The 19995-nt window shown below is 39.2% G+C and overlaps 1 protein-coding gene across 1 annotated transcript in view; it reads right to left on the bottom strand.

The window, feature by feature from the left end:
• The window catches only part of HYDIN (HYDIN axonemal central pair apparatus protein), a 415120-nt gene that overhangs the window by 207329 nt on the left and 187796 nt on the right, over positions 1–19995 (bottom strand). The window contains exons 12-13 of the mRNA XM_088830541.1: positions 11639–11757; positions 5433–5656 (exon numbers count right to left, since the gene is read on the bottom strand). Of these exons, the coding sequence (XP_088686667.1) occupies positions 5433–5656; positions 11639–11757 (343 nt within the window). The remainder of the gene's footprint in view (positions 1–5432; positions 5657–11638; positions 11758–19995) is intronic.

Here is a 19995-nt window from a genome sequence, read left to right on the forward strand (position 1 = left end):
TTCTAAACTCTGCTATTCACAGTGGAAAACCCAAGTACATTCTGATCTATTCAGACATTGCTAGTGACATGCAACACTACATAGTGCATACCTGGGATCTTTAGGAGAAGAGAGGAGAGATTTTAAAAATTCACCCATGAAATGACAGGACAATTATTCAATATTACAGGCTCCTGGAAATTTTTAAAAAATAACAGCCTCATTCAAATATAATTCATATGCTATAAATTCACCCATTTAACAGGTACCATGTTGCAGCAGGTACATCCTTCTTTCTTTTCTCATTCCTTTTTATGGTCTTAATAACATTCCATTGTGTGAACAGACCACGTTTTATTTATCCATTCATCAGCTGGGAGACACTTGGATTATTTCCACCTTTTGGCTACTAAGAATAATGCAGTGTTAAACATTCACGTGCAAGTTTTTGTGTGGATTTAAATTTTCATTTTTCTTGGGTAGGTATCTAGGAATGGATTGCTAGATTATAAGGTAATTCAAAGTTTACCTCTTCGAAAATCTGTCAGACTGTTCCAAAGTGGCTGCAAATTTTACATTCCCACCATCAGTGTACGAAGCTTCTCATTTCTCTACAACACTTGCTCTTTTCTATTTTTAAGTTATAGCCATCCACACAGGTATGAAGTTGTATCTCAGTGTGGTTTCTATTTGCATCTCCTTGATAATTAATGATGTTGAGAGTCTATTCGTATGTTATTAGTTATTTGCATATCTTTTTTAGAGAAGAGTCTGCTCAGATGGTTTGCCCATTTCTAACTGGGTTGTCTTTTTGTTATTGAGTGTTAGTGTTCTGTATATATCTTAGGTAGACACCCCTTTTCAGATATATGATTTACAAATATTCTTTCCCATTTTGTACTTTGCTTTTTTCATTTTCTTAATACTGTCCTTTGAAGCACAGAATTAAAAAATTCTGATGAAGTCTAATTTACTTACTTTTCCTTTGATTGCTTATACTTAGGTGTCATATTTAAGAAATCTTTACCTAATCCAAAGTCATGTATATTTGCACCTATGTTTTATTTTAAAAGTTTTATAGTTTTAGTTGTTACATTTAGGTCTTTGGTCTTATGTATGTGTTAGTCACTTAGTCATGTCCAACTCTTTTGTGACCCCATGGGCTGTACCCCGCCAGGCTCCTCTGTCCATGGGATTATCTGAGTAAGAATACTGGGGTGGGTTGCCATTCCCTTCTCCAGGGCATCTTCTTGACCCAGGGATCAAACCCAGGTCTCCTGCATTGCAGGCAGATTCTTTACTATCTAAGCCACCAGGGAAGTCCATATTAATTCTGTATATGGTGTAAGATGGAGGGGGGTTCCATGGAGCTTTATTCTTTTAATTTTATTTATTTATTTTTTTGGAGGCTAATTACTTTACAATATTATATTGGTTGGTTTTGCCATACATTGACATGAATCCACCCCAGGTGTACATGTGTTCCCCTTCTTGAACCCCCCCCCACCTCCCTCCTCACCTTATCCTTCCTCTGGGTCATCCCTGTGCACCAGCCCTGAGCATCCTGTATAATGCTTCAAACCTAGACTGGTGATTCATTTCACATATTGATAATATACATGTTTCAATGCCATTCTCCCAAATCATCCCACCCTCACCCTCTCCCACAGAGTCCCAAAGACTGTTCTGTACACCTGTGTGTCTCTTTTGCTGTCTCATATACAGGGTTATCATTACCATCTTTCTAAATTCCATATATATGCGTTAGTATACTGTATTGGTGTTTTTCTTTCTGGCTGACTTCACTCTGTATAATAGGCTCCAGTTTCATCCACCTCATTAGAACTGATTCAAATGTATTCTTTTTAATGGCTGAGTAATACTCCATTGTGTAAATGTACCAAAGCTTTCTTATCCATTCGTCTGCAGATGGACATCTAGGTTGCTTCCATGTCCTCGCTATTATAAACAGCAAATGAAACAACTGACAAAGAATTAATCTCAAAAATATACACGCAGCTCCTGCAGCTCAATTTCAGGAAAATAAATGGCCCAATCAAAAAATGGGCCAAAGAACTAAACAGACATTTCTTCAAAGAAGACATACAGATGGCCAACAAACACATGAAAAAATGCTCAACATCCCTCATAATCAGAGAGACACAAATCAAAACCACAATGAGATACCATTTCACACCAGTCAGAATGGCTGTTATCCAAAAGTCTACATGCAATAAATGCTGGAGAGGGTGTGGAGAAAAGGGAACCCTCTTACACTGTTGGTGGGAATGCAAACTAATACAGCCATTATGGAGAACATTGTGGAGATTCCTTAAAAAACTGGAAATAGAACTGCCATATGATCCAGCAATCGCACTCCTGGGCATACACACCGAAGAAACCAGAATTGAAAGAGACACATGTACTCCAATGTTCACTGCAGCACTGTTTATAATAGCTTTATTCTTTTGAATGTAGATATCCAGATGCTCTAGCATCATTTGTTGAAACACACTATCCTTTTCCCCATTGAATTTTCTTGATACTCTTGATAAAAATAAACTGATCATAACCATATGAATTTATTTTTGGAATTTCAATTCTGTGCCATTGATCTATATATGTCTATCTTAATACTAGTATAATACATTCTTGATTACTGCATCAAAACTGTAGTATGTTTTGAAATGGGATATAGAAGTTCTCCATATTTAGGGTTTTTTAAAAAGATTATTTTGGCTATTCTGGATTTCTTGCCTTTTCATATATATTTTAATGTCAGCTCATCAATTACTGCAAAAAGGACAGCTGGAATTTTGATAGAATCACGTTGAATCTATATATCACTTTGTGAAATCTTGCCATCTTAGGTTAATATTAAGTCTTCTAATCTATGTCACTTATTTAGGTCTTCTTTTAAATTCATTTCCCAAAAAACCAAAAAAAAAATACATTCATTTTCTATGTGGTTTTGTAGTTTTCAATGTGCAAATCTAATGCTTTTATTTTGGTTACATTTATTCCCAACTATATCATTCTTTTAACTATTGTAAGAGGAATTTTCTTAATTTCATTTTTGAATTTTCATTGCTACTCTCCAGAAAGACAATTGATTTTTGTATATGAGCCTATATTGTATAATTTTTCTAAACTCAATTGCTAGCTCTACAGCTTTTTGGTGGAATCCTTAGAATATTCTACATATAAAATCACATCATCTGCAAAGAGAGATAGTTTTACTTCTTCCTTTTCAATCTGAAAGTCTTTTCTTTTTCTTGCCAAATTGCCTTGGATAGAACTTTCAGTACAATGTTAAACAAAAACAACTTTCAGTTTTATTTTTTCTCTATTGTTTTTCTTATTTCATTAATTTCCACTCTAATCTTTATTATTGCCTTCCTTGTGCTTGCTTTGGATTTAGTTAGCTCTTCTTTTTCAAGTTCTGTAAGGCAGAAATCTAGGTTATTGATTTGAGATCTTTTTCCTTTTTAAATACAGGCACTCACAGCTATCACTTTCCCTCAAAGCACCACTTTTACCACATCTTATAAGTTTTGGGACTCTGTGTTCTGCTTTCATTAATCTCAAAGTATTTTGTAATTTTTTTCTTTGACCTACTGGTAATTTAGGAGTGTTTTTCAAATTCTACACATTTGTAAATTCTCTATATTTTCTTCTACTTTTGATTTTTCATTTTATTCCTTTCTAGTTGAAGAACACACTCTGCATGATTCAAATTACTTAAAATTTATTGAGACTTGCTTTATGGCTTCACCCCTGGTCTATTCTGGAAAATGCTCCAACTGTACTTGTTGGGTGGCGAGTTCTACAGGTATCTGTTAGGTCTAGTTGGTTTACGGTATTATTCCTCTTCTACTAAGATATTCTGGCGAGGTGTTCTATCCATTATTGAAAGTAGGGTAGTGACATCTCCATTTATTACTGTTCAATTACCTGTTTCTCTCTTCCATTATGTAAGCTTACACTTCATGTATTTTGGGGCTCTGTTGTTAACTGTGTCCATATTTATTTCCTCAGTTCCGTGGGCTGGAAGTCCAAGATCAACATCTTGGCAGGGTTGGATTCTTATGAGGAACTCTCTCTTTCGCTCACAAATGGGTACCTTCTCCCTGTGTCTTCCCATAGTCTTTTCCTATTTGTGCATCTGTCCTATGTCCTCTTCTGACAAGGACATCATTCACATTAGATTAAGGCCCACTCATATGACCTCATTTTTCCTTAATTACTTCTTTAAAAGTCTTATCTACAAGTGCAGTCACATTGCAAAGTACTGGATGTTAGGACTTCAACATATGAATTTTGAGAGGATGTAATTCACCCTATAACAGAGATAGTTAGGTGAAGAATTGAGAAGAAATGGTAATCACCTTCAAGTCAATCTTAAGATTCTACATTTTCAGTAGATACCTTAAGATCAATAAGTCTTCCTAGGATCATTCAGGCCTCAGAAATGTGCCTGTCTCTTTTCTATGTCATCTCTAGACCCCAAGGGAGAGACCTCGGCTGTAGATGGAGTGAGGTCCTGCTCGGTAACTGAACCAAAATAAAAGAGACTATCGACTAATTAACAACCTGTTGCTGTGGGAATCCAAATAGAATCTGCAATCTATCCTGAAGACATGAACTTCTAAGGCACCAGGAACCAAAGTTATAGGTCCGCCAATGGGCTGGTCACAGAAAACTTAAAACCTGAAGACAAACTGAGCAGCCGGAAAAGGCATCAAAAGATGTCTAGCACAAAAGTTGCAAGTGTCTAGCACTGACTGACTGACACTATAAGTAAGACTTTTATAATTCCTGGTGGCACTAGACGTAAGAGCATTTAAATAATTTCCTTAAAATAAAAACAAAAGATGGGAAAAAAACAAAAGATAAAAGTTTAGAGAAACTGTTAATAGGGTAACAGCCAAAGCTTAGTCATAGAAGATGATTTTATCCAGGTGTTAGTAACTTACTTTCCCTAAACATACTAAAACAGAGAGAGTAAGCAGAAACTAACTTAAGTATTTTATAAGGTTATAATTTAAAGAAAAACTAGATCCCAAAAGAGCAACTGTATCCATGTTACAAGAAGTTATACATGTCTACTAGAGAAACACTGGTAGAAATTAAAAACACCCTTATATATTGACATATTCATATCAACAAAGACAGATATGGATATTCAAGACAAGATCTAGTTCTGTTTTTTTAAATAATTTTATGAGAGGATTTTATTTTTACATTTTATGTTTGTGCCTGGATTTTAAAAAGTCATCAGTAGGGAGTCAAATTGTTATTTTCAGATAGGTGTCAATAGTGTTATTAACAAAAAATAAACATCTTGTCAACCTAGTAATTCTCCATTAATGTGTAAAGTGATCTAGTTTTGAAGTTTAAGAAAGCAGTAGGTAAAAACTTCAGTTTCCATATTACTTGTAGAAGCAACTTACCTAATGGTCAATTTCACAGGCTCAGGTGACCCATTCACACTGACCAGGAACTCTTCTTCAAAGTGCCCTAGGATGGCAGAACTGAAGGAGATCTGGACAGCCTGGACTCCGCTTGGTTCAATGATGCCTTCCTTGGGACTGAAAACAAAGCAGGCCCCCAGAGGTGAAACGGGAGGGATCACATTGAAGAGGGCATCAATGCTGCCTTTGTTGGATAGCACTGCCTGTATCAAAAAGACAAGAATGAAAAAAGTAGGCAACAGGACTCTGATTTATTTTCATATAAGCACCAACACAGAGACAGCTGCAGGAAGACAGCTCCAAAGAAAAACTTCAGGGGAAAAATGAACAGTGTTCTGTTTAAACACAGGAGTCCCAAGCCAGAAAATAATTTTGTGTTTTTATCTCCTCTTTAAAATGAAGTTGCTGCTGCTAAGTCGCTTCAGTCGTGTCAGACTCTGTGTGATCCCATAGATGGCAGCCCACCAGGCTCCCCTGTCCCTGGGCTTCTCCAGGCAAGAACACTGGAGTGGGTTGCCATTTCCTTCTCCAATGCATGAAAGTGAAAAGTGAAAGTGAAGTACCTCAGTCGTGACCAACTCTTAGCGACCCCATGGACTGCAGCCTACCAGGCTCCTCCGTCCATGGGATTTTCCAGGCAAGAGTACTGGAGTGGGGTGTCATTGCCTTCTCCAAAAATGGAGTTAGTCATATGTATTATACTTATGCTATAAAGACTGATCATAACCACATATACTGAAGAAGAACCTTAAAATACCTTTTATTCTATCCATGAGATTATCAAGGGAAGGTAGGGCTTTCTCTTACACACATGAGAAGGCTGGGATTAAGTGACATGCTGAAAAGTAAAAATCAAGTCAGAATAGAGGGGCAAGAACTATCCAAGCCTACCTTTATAATGTCGCTTGAAGAATGTAGATGAGATATAACTGGATTCCAGATTGCAAAGATTCTCTTTCTTGCACCATTAGATTTCATTCTATTGTGATATTTTCATCTCAAACTCTAATGGAGGGATAACTGTTTGGGGATGCTTTTGCAAGCTACTGTTTTACTACAGAGAAGTTTTATTCCTATATATAAGTTTCTGGAACCAATTTGCCCATATTTGATTGCACACTGCTGCTGCTGCTGCTGCTAAGTCACTTCAGTTGTGTCCAACTCTGTGTGACCCCATAGACAGCAGCCCACCAGGCTCCCCTGTCCCTGGGATTCTCCAGGCAAGAACACTGGAGTGTATTGCCATTTCCTTCTCCAATGCAAGAAAGTGAAAAGTGAAAGTGAAGTTGTTCAGTCATGTTGGACTCTTAGCAACCCCATGGACTGCAGTCTACCAGGCTCCTCCATCCATGGGATTTTCCAGGCAAGAGTACTGGAGTGGGTTGCCATTGCCTTCTCCGTGATTGCGCAGTTGGTGTGTGTAAAAAGCTCATGCTTGGCATTTAGAGGCCTCTACACTGGCTCTGTCTACTGCTCCTGCTGCCACTTGCCACAGTTGCTGCCATGAATCTGTAGTATTGCCACACAGTTCTATTCCTGGACTTCTAGAACACAATCTCCATTCCTTGCCAATGTTTACACCTGAACAAGTGAACAGCCATTCTCTCTAAGTAGAAAGTGCCCTCAACCTACATTCAAACACTAGAGGAAAAAAAAGAGGAGATAATGAAGAAAGATTCAAAAAGGTATGTGAGGCATGTCAGGAACTGAGAAAGCCAAGAGAAAATTTCCAAAAGAGGTTGAATGTGGACAGAGGTCAAGGAGAATAAGCTTTGAGAAAATGCTACAGATATTTTATTTTTAATTAGGCCATCCCTATTCCAAAAGAGCATGATTGTGGAATCCAGAGTACAAATGTTTAGGGAGTGCGCAGGTGCAGAGGAAATAGTGGTTGACTGTTCCAGATTGCTGTTTTGACAATATTAGTGGTAAAAAGAGACAATGGGGATGGCAAAGCTGTAGGAAGGTATGGTAGAGGAGATCTAGTCTATTTATACTATTAAATGAGATAATGCACTCAAAGCCCAGACTAGATGTTTGATGTTGTAATAAGAAAAGGGGACTAAGTAACCAAGGTAATAGGATTTAGGTAGGTATAGGGGGTCCACTGGAGAAGGCAATGGCAAGCCACTCCAGTACTCTTGCCTAGAAAATCCCATGGATGGAGGAGCCTGGTAGGCTGCAGTCCGTGGGGTCGCTAAGGGTTGGACACGACTGAGTGACTTCACTTTCACTTTTCACTTTCACACTTTGGAGAAGGAAATGGCAGCCCGCTCCGGTGTTCTTGCCTGGAGAATCCCAGGGACGGGGGAGCCTGGTGGGCTTCCGTCTGTGGGGTCACAGAGAGTCGGACACGACTGAAGTGACTTAGCAGCAGCAGCAGCAGCAGCAGGGGGTCCACTAGATTAGGCTGCCTCCTGAGGGGCAGAGAAGGAATCAAGAGCATAAGTAGGATAGAGACAGGGGCTCTTGCAAAGGAAGAAACTGCTCCTGCCAAGAGAAGATGGATGATTCACCAAGATACCTGTTACTTGATGTTACTCATCTTTTTACATTTATTTCCCATCTCCCTTGTTCTAAGTTCCCTGGTCATAGGAACCACTTTTTATTCTTTACTCCTTTTAAAAAGACCATAAGGCAAAGTGACTATGACCATAGTCTCAGAAGTCAAATGCCTGGGTTCAAATCCCAGCTTTTCCACTGACTTTACAAGCTGTGTGATCTTGCAGAACCTGCTTAGCATCTCTGTGCCTATTTCCCTGCCTCTAAGTACTACTAACTTCTCAGATTGCTATGAAAATGAAATTTATTAATTACTTCTAGATTAGTGAGTGGCAGTGAGTGTTCATATAGGACAGTGATTGATATTTATATACCCAGTGTTAAGCCGAATGGGTTTAAGATTTATCTGTGCTTAAGATGCAACTGCTGGAGAAGGCAATGGCAAGCCACTCCAGTACTCTTGCCTAGAAAATCCCATGGATGGAGGAGCCTGGTGGGTTGCATTCCGTGGGGTTGCTACAACTGAGCGACTTTACTTTCACTTTTCACTTTCACACATTGGAGAAGGAAATGGCAACCCACTCCAGTGTTCTTGCCTGGAGAATCCCAGGGATGGGGGAGCCTGGTGGGCTTCCGTCTATGGGGTCACACAGAGTCAGACACGACTGAGGTGACTTAGCAGCAGCAGCAGCAGCAAGATGCAACTGATGTGTACTAGTGGTAACTTGAAGGCAACTCAAAGGTGTGAAGCTCCAATACTTTGGCCACCTCATGCGAAGAGTTGACTCACTGGAAAAGATTCTGATGCTGGGAAGGACTGGGGGCAGAAGGATAAGGGGTTGACAGAGGATGAGATGGCTGGATGGCATCACCGACTCGATGCACAGGAGTTTGGGTAAACTCCGGGAGTTGGTGATGGACAGGGAGGCCTGGTGTGCTGTGATTCATGGGGTCACAAAGAGTCAGACACGACTGAGCAACTGAACTGAACTGAAGGACCTTTGTTCTCCTCTCTGAGCTGGTGCAAGGATTGCTTTTTCTGTTGTCTTACTCAGATTTTCTATAAGGGGCCAACTCTATTTTCAAGAATATGCGTTTCATTCTTCTCCCCCCTGACAAACCAGAAAATACGTTTGTATGAGGAATCCAAGAAGTTGTTTGGCAGCACAATTCTGACATCTTCTGATTACTCTTACCCTGTAGTCCAACTCCTTGCTGCTGCTGCTAAGTCACTTCAGTCGTGTCCGACTCTGTGTGACCCGATAGACGGAAGTCCACCAGGCTCCCCGTCCCTGGGATTCTCCAACTCCTTAGAGAGGGGGAAATTTATAGAAGAACTTCACCTCTCATTTGTTTTTCTTCTAATTACACTGGGGAACAGTGTATACTCTTGGGGATTATTCTTTATGTATCTGCTAAGCTCAGCAATGACTAAGAGCAATAGCTAGTTATTCAAATTTGTCTCAAGTAGGTAATGTAATAAATTGAAACAGAGATGCAATGAGGCATCAGCATTAAATACGCAGTGTGTGCAAAATATTCCTATAAGAAGCACCTTACCATGTCCTTCTCTGGCACTGCACAGCTCTCAAAACTGTCCCGTCTAATGCTGCACTTCATTTAACACTTATTTAGCGGGCTGTGGTTTGTTACGGTTCAAATGTGGGAGGGTGGGAAGTGACGGGCTCAAGTAAATTTCTCTTAAAATTTGCAAGAAATTATTATTATATTCAGGCAAACCCTATCCATTTTGCATCAGAACTAAATGCTCTTTTTGGCTGCAGCATCTATATGACACAGTCTGTAAGGCAGAAGTGAAATTTATTCTGGATAAATTACAGGCAGAATATCAATTCAATAAGAATTCATACCTGTTTCCCTCTAAGTGACTATTTTTTTCAGAATGCAATACACACAATGCAACATGGTAGGTGTGCACTTTTCCTTTTATGATAATCAAATCAGTCATGCAACTGATTACTTCATTTAAAGTGTGCTCTTAGGTATATATATATATTCCACATCAGCGTGACATTAACATCTCTATTAACCTTTCAAATCATCCCATTTGGGCTATCATTAACTCTGATGAATGTGATGACAAATGACACAGCAGGAAGCTCTCAGCAAGAGCTGGGCACTTACCTTCTATGCCAGGTTAGGCTGGACTGAAAAGTGAGTTGCCTGTAGACTGGATTCGCCCACAATGAGATGCCATGAGACTGACAAGCCAGCAAAGGGCATTCTCTTCCCCCAGGATGTAGGGCCCTAGTCACTCACTGCTCACTAACATTTCCAAGCTGTGACCTTGCCAAGTTACTTAACAAATGTGGCAGAGTCAAGTTGGCTGCTCACTGGACCTATAGCCTCTTCTTCCTGTGCCTACAGCTAGACTACATTTCCCAGTCACACTTGCAGTCACAGACCATAATAGAATGTGAACAAAATTGATACGTGCCACTGCTGGTGCTGCCTCCCATAAAAATCTCTTGTGCGTATCCCTCCAGGCTCTTTCTTCTACCGTCAGTGTGATACAGGTGAGATGCAATCTTGCAAGGCACGTGTGAGGGGTAAGCGGGGAGCAGAGCCATGAGATAGAAGGAGGCTGAGTTCCTGATCCTCTGCAGGAGAAGAGCCTGCTGCTGATGAGCAAGCTTGACTGGGACTTTATGTTAAGAACAAAATGGATATGTTATTGTATTTGTTTGTTATAGTATATAGCATTACCTTATCTACCTTCCTCAGCTATAAAATGGGGACAGTCATCGTATCTACTTCATACGGCTTTTGTAAGGACCAAGAGAACTAATACATGTATGGTCCACACACCTGAAGGGTGAGAATGTTGAATTAACTGCTATGTGCCTCATATTTCTCATTTATAAAACAGGTACATAAAAATTAGAAATGACACACGCATATGTAGGCATGCACACATAATAAAGCATGGAACCTGATGCCTGCTTGTTTCTCACTAAATGAATGCTTTTGTTTTTACATCTATAGAAATATAAACACAATTTAGGAATCTTTCTACAATAACCTTTCTAGGTTATAGTTTTATATAGTGTAAACAAATGTCCTAGACACGAATTTAATGATGAAGCAACACTGAAGTAATTTTGATCCTCATGAACCCATGGGAACACCATGTAAAAAAATCATTTTCTATTTAATTGGAAAGACAAAACAGGGAGATAGCTTCCAGGAATCAGGATAATTGCTTTTTAAATCAGAGAAAATTAAATTAAAATTTTAAATTAGAGAAAACTCTGAAGTATGAAAACAGCTATCCTCATTAGGACATTCTGGAAAATGTAAAAGGTCCTCCATTCTCTGATTTATAGGATTTATGTTGTCAGAGAACAAACATTAAACAGATAGGGAGATGTATTAATATTTATGGTGTCCCCCTTTGCAATTCATAACATGATGTTGATAAAATCAATACAATTATGAATTTGATGTCTTTTGTAAAGTTAGAAGGGCTAAAAGGGATGGAAAAAGTTGCTTCCTTCAATAAGACTGGGAGGGAAGAAGAGGAGTGTGATCATTTGGGGTCCAAACAGGTGTGAGTAATGGTAAAAAATATGATGGCAAAAATTTCCTATCAATACAAACACACAAAATCAAACAAAAACAGCACATACTTTTGAGTCTCAATGAACAATCCTAATGTTTACCTCATAACAATGTACAGATCCAACAAAAACTTTTCCAATATCCAGCAACTCAAAGTTGAAATGAATCTTTGGTCCCATTCCTTCTCCTTTGATTCGGAGGGGCAGACGGATCTCTCGACCTATAAAAACAATTCAGATTTTATTATCCTAAGTGATGCTCTATTACCCCAGATCATCCACAACGTCTTATTAACAAAACCAGTCAAGATTATTGCAACAGCTCCCTGCAATGGACTGAGGAAATGTAATTTAACCAATGCTAAAGAATTAGCTTATCTTTAAGAAACAAAAATACTATTAGTTTCTTAACTTTAGAGGACAGCTTATATTTCTAGTGTGTTTGATCTTCTAGTAGAAAAAAAATTTTTTTAATTTAACCCCATATCTTAACTATATCCTTAAATTTCTTATAACGGAAAATAATTTCTCTAAATCAAAGAGAAATGATCTCTAAAATATAACCGTAAGATGAGAGTAGACATGGGGCTCCAAGAGACTTGTTCATACTGATCTTTCCTAGATTTAGGAAGAGGCAGGGCATTAACAGATCTGAGTCCAGGAGTCTAATCTGACCCTCACTTTACACCTTCTTTCATGTAGAGGAAATGAAATCCAGACTTTATTTTCTTGGGTGCCAAAATCACTGCAGATGGTGACTGCAGCCATGAAATTAAAAGATGCTTGCTCCTTGGAAGAAAAGCTATGACCAACCCAGAAAGCATATTAAAAATCAGAGACATTACTTTGCCTACAAAGGTCCGTCTAGTCAAAGCTATGGTTTTTCCAGTAATCATGTATGGATGTGAGAGTTGGACCATAAATGAGGTTGAGTGCTGAAGACCTGTTGCTTTTGAACTGTGATGTTGGAGAAGACTCTTGAGAGTCCCTTGGACTGCAAGGAGATCAAACCAGTCAATCCTAAAGGAGATCAGTCCTGAATATTCATTGGCAGGACTAATGCTGAAGCTGAAACGCCAATACTTTGGCCACCTGATGGGAAGAACTGACTCATTGGAAAAGACCCTGATGCTGGAAAAGATTGAAGGCGGGAGGAGAAGGGGACGACACAGGATGAGATGGTTCAATGCATCACCGACTCAATGGACATAAGTTTGAGCAAGTTCTGGGAGTTGATGATGGACAGGGAAGCCTGGCATGCTCCAGTCCATGGGGTCACAAAGAGTTGGACGTGACTGAGTGGCTGAACTGAACTGAAACAGTATCCCTTACTACAGAGCCACAATGCATACAGAGCACAAGCCTTTAAAGTACTGACTGGTCTTGTTTCCCTTTTAAAATGAGGTATACCTGCAGCTGATAATGCATGATCATTACACAAATATTAAAAGGGAAAGTGGAAATTCTATCACAATTCCACCATCCAAAGGTAATAACTATTGTTATCATTTTGGGCCAATCCTTCCACATTTAATCATATTCAAGAACTGCCAATGTAAATGAGAGCATAAGCTATGTATTATTTTTGGCCTCCATTTTTTTAACTTAATAATACATCTTATTGCCAAATTCAGACTTAATTGAAGAAAGTAGGGAAAACCACTAGACCATTCAGGTATGACCTAAATCAAATCCCTTACAATTATACAGTGGAAGGGAGAAATAGATTCAAGGGATTAGATCTGATAGATGAAGTGCCTGAAGAACTATGGACGAAGGTTCGTGACATTGTACAGGAGACAGGGAACAAGAACATCCCCAAGAAAAAGAAATGCAAAAAAGCAAAATGGCTCTCGGAGGAGGCCTTACAAATAGCTGTGAAAAGAAGAGAAGTGAAAAGCAAAGGAGAAAAGGAAACATATTCCCAGTTGAAGGCAAAGTTTCAAAGAATAGCAAGGAGAGATAAGAAAGCCTTCCTCGGAGATCAATGCAAAGAAATAGAGGAAAATAAAAGAATGGGAAAGACTAGAGACCTCTTCAAGAAAATCAGATGTTAACAAGGGAATATTTTATGGAAATATGGGCAAAATGAAGGACAGAAATGATATGGACCTAACAGAAGCAAAAGACATTAAGAAGAGGTGGCAAGAAAACACAGAAGAACTATACAAAAAAGATGTTCATGACCCAGATAAACATGATGATATGATCACTCACCTAGAACCAGACATCCTGGAATGTGAAGTCAAGTGGGCCTTAGGAAGCATCACTATGGACAAAGCTAGTGGAGGTGATAGAATTCCAGTTCAGCTATTTCAAATCCTAAAAGATGATGCTGTGAAAGTGCTGCACTCAATATGCCAGCAAATTTGGAAAACTCAGCAGTGGCCACAAGACTAGAAAAGGTCGGTCTTCATTCCAATCCCAAAGAAAGGCGATGCCAAAGAATGCTCAAACTACCACACAATTGCACTCATCTCACACACTAGTTAAGTAATGCTTAAAATTCTCCAAGCCAGGCTTCAACAGTACGTAAACCGTGAACTTCCAGATGTTCAAGCTGGATTTAGTAAAGGCAGAAGAACCAGAGATCAAATTGCCAACATTGGTTAGATCATCAAGAAAGCAAGAGAGTTCCAGAAAAACATCTATTTCTGCTTTATTGACTATACCAAAGCCTTTGACTGTGTGGATCACAACAAACTGTGGAAAATTCTGAAAGAGATGGGAATACCAGACCACCTGACCTGCCTCTTGGGAAATCTGTATTCAGGTCAGGAAGCAACAGTTAGAACTGGACATGGAACAACAGACTGGTTCCAATTAGGAAAAGGAGTACATCAAGGCTGCATATTGTCACCCTGCTTATTTATCTTATATGCAGAGTACATCATGAGACACGCTGGGCTGGAGGAACCTCAAGTTGGAATCAAGATTGCTGGAAAAAATATCAATAACCTCAGATACACAGGTGACACCACCCTTATGGCAGAAAGTCAAGAGGAACTGAAGAGCCTCTTGATGAAAGTGAAAAAGGAGAGTGAAAAAGTTGGCTTAAAACTCAACATTCAGAACATTAAGATCATGGCATCTGGTCCCATCACTTCATGGCAAATAGATGGGAAACAATGGAAACAGTGTCAGACTTTATTTTCTTGGGCTCCAAAATCACTGCAGATGGTGACTGCAGCCATGAAATTAAAAGACACTTGCTCCTTGGAAGGAAAGTTATGACCGAACTAGACAGGATATTAAAAAACAGAGACATTACTTTGACAACAAAGGTTCGTCTAGTCAAAGCTATGGTTTTTCCAGTGGTCATGTATGGATGTGAGAGTTGGACTATAAAGAAAGCTGAGCGCCAAAGAATTGATGGTTTTGAACTGTGGTGTTTAAGAAGACTCTTGACAGCCCCTTGGACTGCAAGCAGATCAAACCAGTCCATCCTCAAGGAAATGAGTCCTGAATATTCATTGGAAGGACTGACGCTGATGCTGAATCTCCAACACTTTGGCTTCCTGATGCGAGAACTGACTCATTTGAAAAGACCTTGATGCTGGGAAAGATTGAAGGAGGAATGAGAAGGGGATGACAGAGGATGAGATGGTTGGATGGCATCACTGAATCAATGGACATGAGTTTGAGTAAACTCTGGGAGTTTGTGATGGATAGGTAGGCCTGGCGTGCTGCAGTCCACGGGGTGGCAAATGTCAGACATGATTGACCGACTGTACTGAACTGACTGAATACATCTGGAACATTTTTACATATTATCACCTAAAGATGTACTAAATACTTTTAACCAGTCCCTTCTGCGGATATTTAAGTGGTTTTCAACTTCTCATTAAAACATACAGTGTAATTAATGTCATTGAATACATTTATGACCAGTTTCCCATATTTTCTTTAAGCACTTTGAAGGCATCATCCTATTCTTTCTTGTCTTCTACCATTTCTGTTGAGAACTCAGTTGATTGTCTTATTGCTCATTTGAGATAATATGTCTTTTTCTCTGACCGCTAAGATTTTCTTTGTCTTTCTGCAGTTTTACTGTAACATTCTCGTGGTTAGGATTTATCCTTTGTGAGATTTACTGCATTTCTTGAATCTATGTATGAATATCTTTCAACAATTTGGAAAATATTAAAGTCATTTTCTCTTGAAATATTGCTTATGCTCAATTTTCCCATTTCTTTACACACACACACACAAGCTTTTTGCCTCATTCCCCTCAGTTCTTATGCTCTTTTCTGAATTTTGTCCTTACATGTTTAGTCTACTGGTTATTTTCTTTATCTAATTTCCAGTTTACAAAATCTGCCCCTGGCTGTAACAGGCTATTAAATTCATCTACTGAGTTCTTAATTTGTCATCATAGCTTTTTAGTGCAAGACTTCCAAATGGATTTTTTGTAGTTCCCAGGCTTCTGCTCAATGTTTTCAGTGAGAACATGTAAAAAAAATCTGTGTCTGAAAAACTCTATTACTTGGCTCTCCATGGGTTTGTTCCCATTGTATATCTTAATATTACATCAGATTGTGTTACCTCCCTATACACTTGGTTACTTTTGATGAAGGGCTGATCAGTGTACATAAGAAACTGTAGATATAATTGAAACCCTAAGAAGATGTTATCTTCCTCCAGGAACTGGGTGGTAACTAAGGGATATTAGTGATCCCAGATAACCCAATCTAACCACTGGCAGCAAGATACTGTGACAGAATTAAGCCCTGCACCAGATCACTGAAGTAACAATTTTCTCAATTCTACCAAGCAGGGTATGTGGTGAGTACCATTCTACATACAGAAGAGAAGTTTAATTTCTCATATATAAAATATACCTTAGAACATTAGGGGTTAATTATCTCTTGGAACCTTGGTGGAGAAGCATCTTAACAAAATTTGTACCTGAAAAATGATCTAAAGTTGAGCTCTAGTTCTTATAAAGAGACACAGATGTATAGAACAGTCTTTGGGACTCTATGGGAGAGGGTGAGGGTGGGATGATTTGGGAGAATGGCATTGAAACACGTATGTTGTCATATGTGAAACGAATCACTAGTTCAGGGTCAATGCATGTTATAGGATGCTCGGGGCTGGCATGCGGGGATGACCCAGAGGGAGGATAAAGGGAGGAGGGAGGTGGGAGGGGGGTTCAGGAGGGGGAACTTAGGTAAACCCGGGGCAAATTCATATCAATGTATGGCAAAATCAACAAATATAATATTGTAAAATAATTTGCCTCCAATAAAAAATAAATTAATTACAAAAAAAAAGAAAAGAATATGAAAAAGAATATGTGTAAAAAAAAAAAAAAGGACTTATTTCTAGTCCCCCCTTTACTGATTCCCACCTTTATGCATGGGGGATTTCCAGGGCCGTTTCTCCTTGGGCATCCCATGAACTCCTATGTTTTCTTTCCTTACTCCATTTAATTTTTCAGTCTTTGCTGTATCTGCCCAAAAGTCAGTGTCACTAAGGATAAAGAGGCCCCCCAGATCTGATTGTTTTGGTTTCTTTCTTCTCATGGATCTTAGCCTACAAATCCTTCAGCAGCTCTCTTTTGCTTTCTAAACAAGTTTAAAAAAATATTTTTTTCTGTTATTTTATTTTTTAGTTGCTCTGAGATTGTGTGTATGTGAGAGAGAGATTGAGGAAGTTAATCTAAATTACCCAGCTCACCCCAATTGGAAGTAGAATGCCAGAACAAAAGGATGCACATTTGACAGGTTGAGAGTTATGGCTATATTGTTTTCCAGAATGGTTGCATTAATTTACACATAAAAATCAACAGTATTAACAGTGTTGAATAATTTCTGTCTCTCCATGTTCTCCCTCAAAAATCAATGCTCTAAATATTTGATAATTTAATAGGTTTTCCTTAAATTTCAGTTCAGTCGCTCAGTCGTGTCCAACTCTTTGCGATCCCATAAGCCTCAACACGCCAGGCCTCCCTGTCCATCACAAACTCCCAGAGTTCACACAAACCCATGTCCATTGAGTTGGTTATGCCATCCAACCATCTCATCCTCTGTTGTCCCCTTCTCCTCCTGCCCTCAATCTTTCCCAGCATCAGGGTCTTTTCCATTGAGTCAGCTCTTCACATCAGGTGGCCAAAGTATTGGAGTTTCAGCTTCAACATCAGTCCTTCCAATGAACACCCAGGACTGATCTCCTTTAGAATGGACTGGTTGGATTTCCTTGCAGTCCAAGGGACTCTCAAGAGTCTTCTCCAACACCACAGTTTAAAAGCATCAATTATTTGGCGCTCAGCTTTCTTTATAGTTCAAATCTCACATCCATACACGACCACTGGAAAAACCATAGCCTTGACTAGACGGACCTTCGTCGGCAAAGTAATGTCTCTGCTTTTTAATATGCTGTCTAGTTTGGTCATAACTTTCCTTCCAAGGAGTAAGCGTCTTTTAATTTCAAGGCTGCAGTCACAATCTGCAGTGATTTTGGAGCCCAGAAAAATAAAGTCAGCCACTGTTTCCACTGTTTCCCCATCTATTTGCCAAGAAATGATGGGACTGGATGCCATAACCTTAGTTTTCTGAATGTTGAGCTTTAAGTCAACTTTTTCACTCTCCTCTTTCACTTTCATCAAGAGGCTCTTTAGTTCTTCACTTTCTGCCATAAGGGTGGTGCCATCTGCATATCTGAGGTTATTGATATTTCTTCCAGAAATCTTGATTCCAGCTTGTGCTTCTTCCAGCCCAGCGTTTCTCATGATGTACTCTGCATATAAGTTAAATAAGCAAGGTGACAATATACAGCCTTGACGTACTCCTTTTCCTAATTGGAACCAGTCTGTTGTTCCATGTCCAGTTCTAACTGTTGCTTCCTGACCTGCACACAGGTTTCTCAAGAGGCAGGTCAGGTGGTCTGGTATTCCCATCTCTTTCAGAATTTTCCACAGTTTGTTGTGATCCACACAGTCAAAGGCTTTGGCGTAGTCAATAAAGCAGAAATAGATGTTTTTCTGGAACTCTCTTGCTTTTTCCATGATCCAGCGGATGTTGGCAATTTGATCTCTGGTTCCTCTGCCTTTTCTAAAACCAGCTTGAACATCTAGAACGTCACGGTTCACGTATTGCTAAAGCCTGGCTTGGAGAATTTTGAGCATTACTTTACTAGCGTGTGAGATGAGTGCAATTGTGTGGTAGTTTGAACATTCTTTGGCATTGCCTTTCTTTGGGATTGGAATGAAAACTGACCTTTTCCAGTCCTGTGGCCACTGCTGAGTTTTCCAAATTTGCTGGCATATTGAGTGCAGCACTTTCACAGTGTCATCTTTCAGGATTTGAAATAGCTCAACTGGTATTCCATCACCTCCACTAGCTTTGTCCATAGTGATGCTTCCTAAGGCCCATTTCACTTCACATTCCAGAATGTCTGGCTCTAGGTGAGTGATCACACCATCGTGATTACCTGGGTCGTGAAGATCTTCTTTGTACAGTTCTTCTGTGTATTCTTGACATCTCTTCTTAATATCTTCTGCTTCTGTTAGGTCCATACCACTTCTATCCTTTATTGTGCCCATCTTTGCATGAAATGTTCCTTAAATTTATACCACTATAATTTCAAGCTATTTAAGGAAAAATTATGTATTTGCTCTGCATGTAACATTTTAAACATCTGAAATAATTTTGATGCTCCATTAAATGTAATTTTCAGTATTAGCAAATAAATTTTGAACAACCAAGTGACATTATTGGCTATTAATTAATTTATTTATTATCATTATACCTCCTTGTGATATTTTATGTTTCATTGCCTTCTATTGCTATTTAGGCTCTGTATCTTTAATACCTTCTCTCCATGACTATCCTTTTAAAAACAAGGATATTTGTCTCTGAGCTTCCCAGGTGGCACAGTGGTAAAGAATCCACCTGCCAATGCAGGAGCCATAGGAGATATGGGTTCCGGCCCTGGGTCAGGAAGATCTCCTAGAGAAGGAAACGGCAACCCACTCCAGTATTCTTGTCTGCGAAATTCCATGGACAGAAGAGTCTGGAGGGCTACAGTCCATGGGGTCCAAGGAGTCAGACACAACTGAGCATACACACACACACACACATATATTTGTCTCTGTCCCCTCTAGTGCTTGGCAACACAGTGGTCGTTAGGCAAGGACTGCTTTGATTACAAGAAACAAGAGTAATTTTAGCAATATTTGGGACAGTTGATTTATTCAAAGGGTTCCCCCAATCCATGTGATCCCTGGAAGTATCGATCAGATGCTAGTTTGACAACACTCTAGAACATCAGTAAAAATTTCAGAGAGCCCAAACCTTATTACCCTACTCCATTATTTTAGAGTTTTAATCTTCAAACCTATTGTGAAGGCAGTGATTTGTACTCCCTGGTCAAGAGAAAGGTATTTTGACAGAGATCCAACTTTCAGAAAGGCAAAGAAAGAAAACTGCAAATGTGTTGTGGAATAAACTGCAAGC

This window comes from Moschus berezovskii, chromosome 22 (assembly GCF_049115385.1).
Source record: "Moschus berezovskii isolate FMDL1 chromosome 22, NW_MosBer_1.0, whole genome shotgun sequence".
NCBI lineage: Eukaryota > Metazoa > Chordata > Mammalia > Artiodactyla > Moschidae > Moschus > Moschus berezovskii.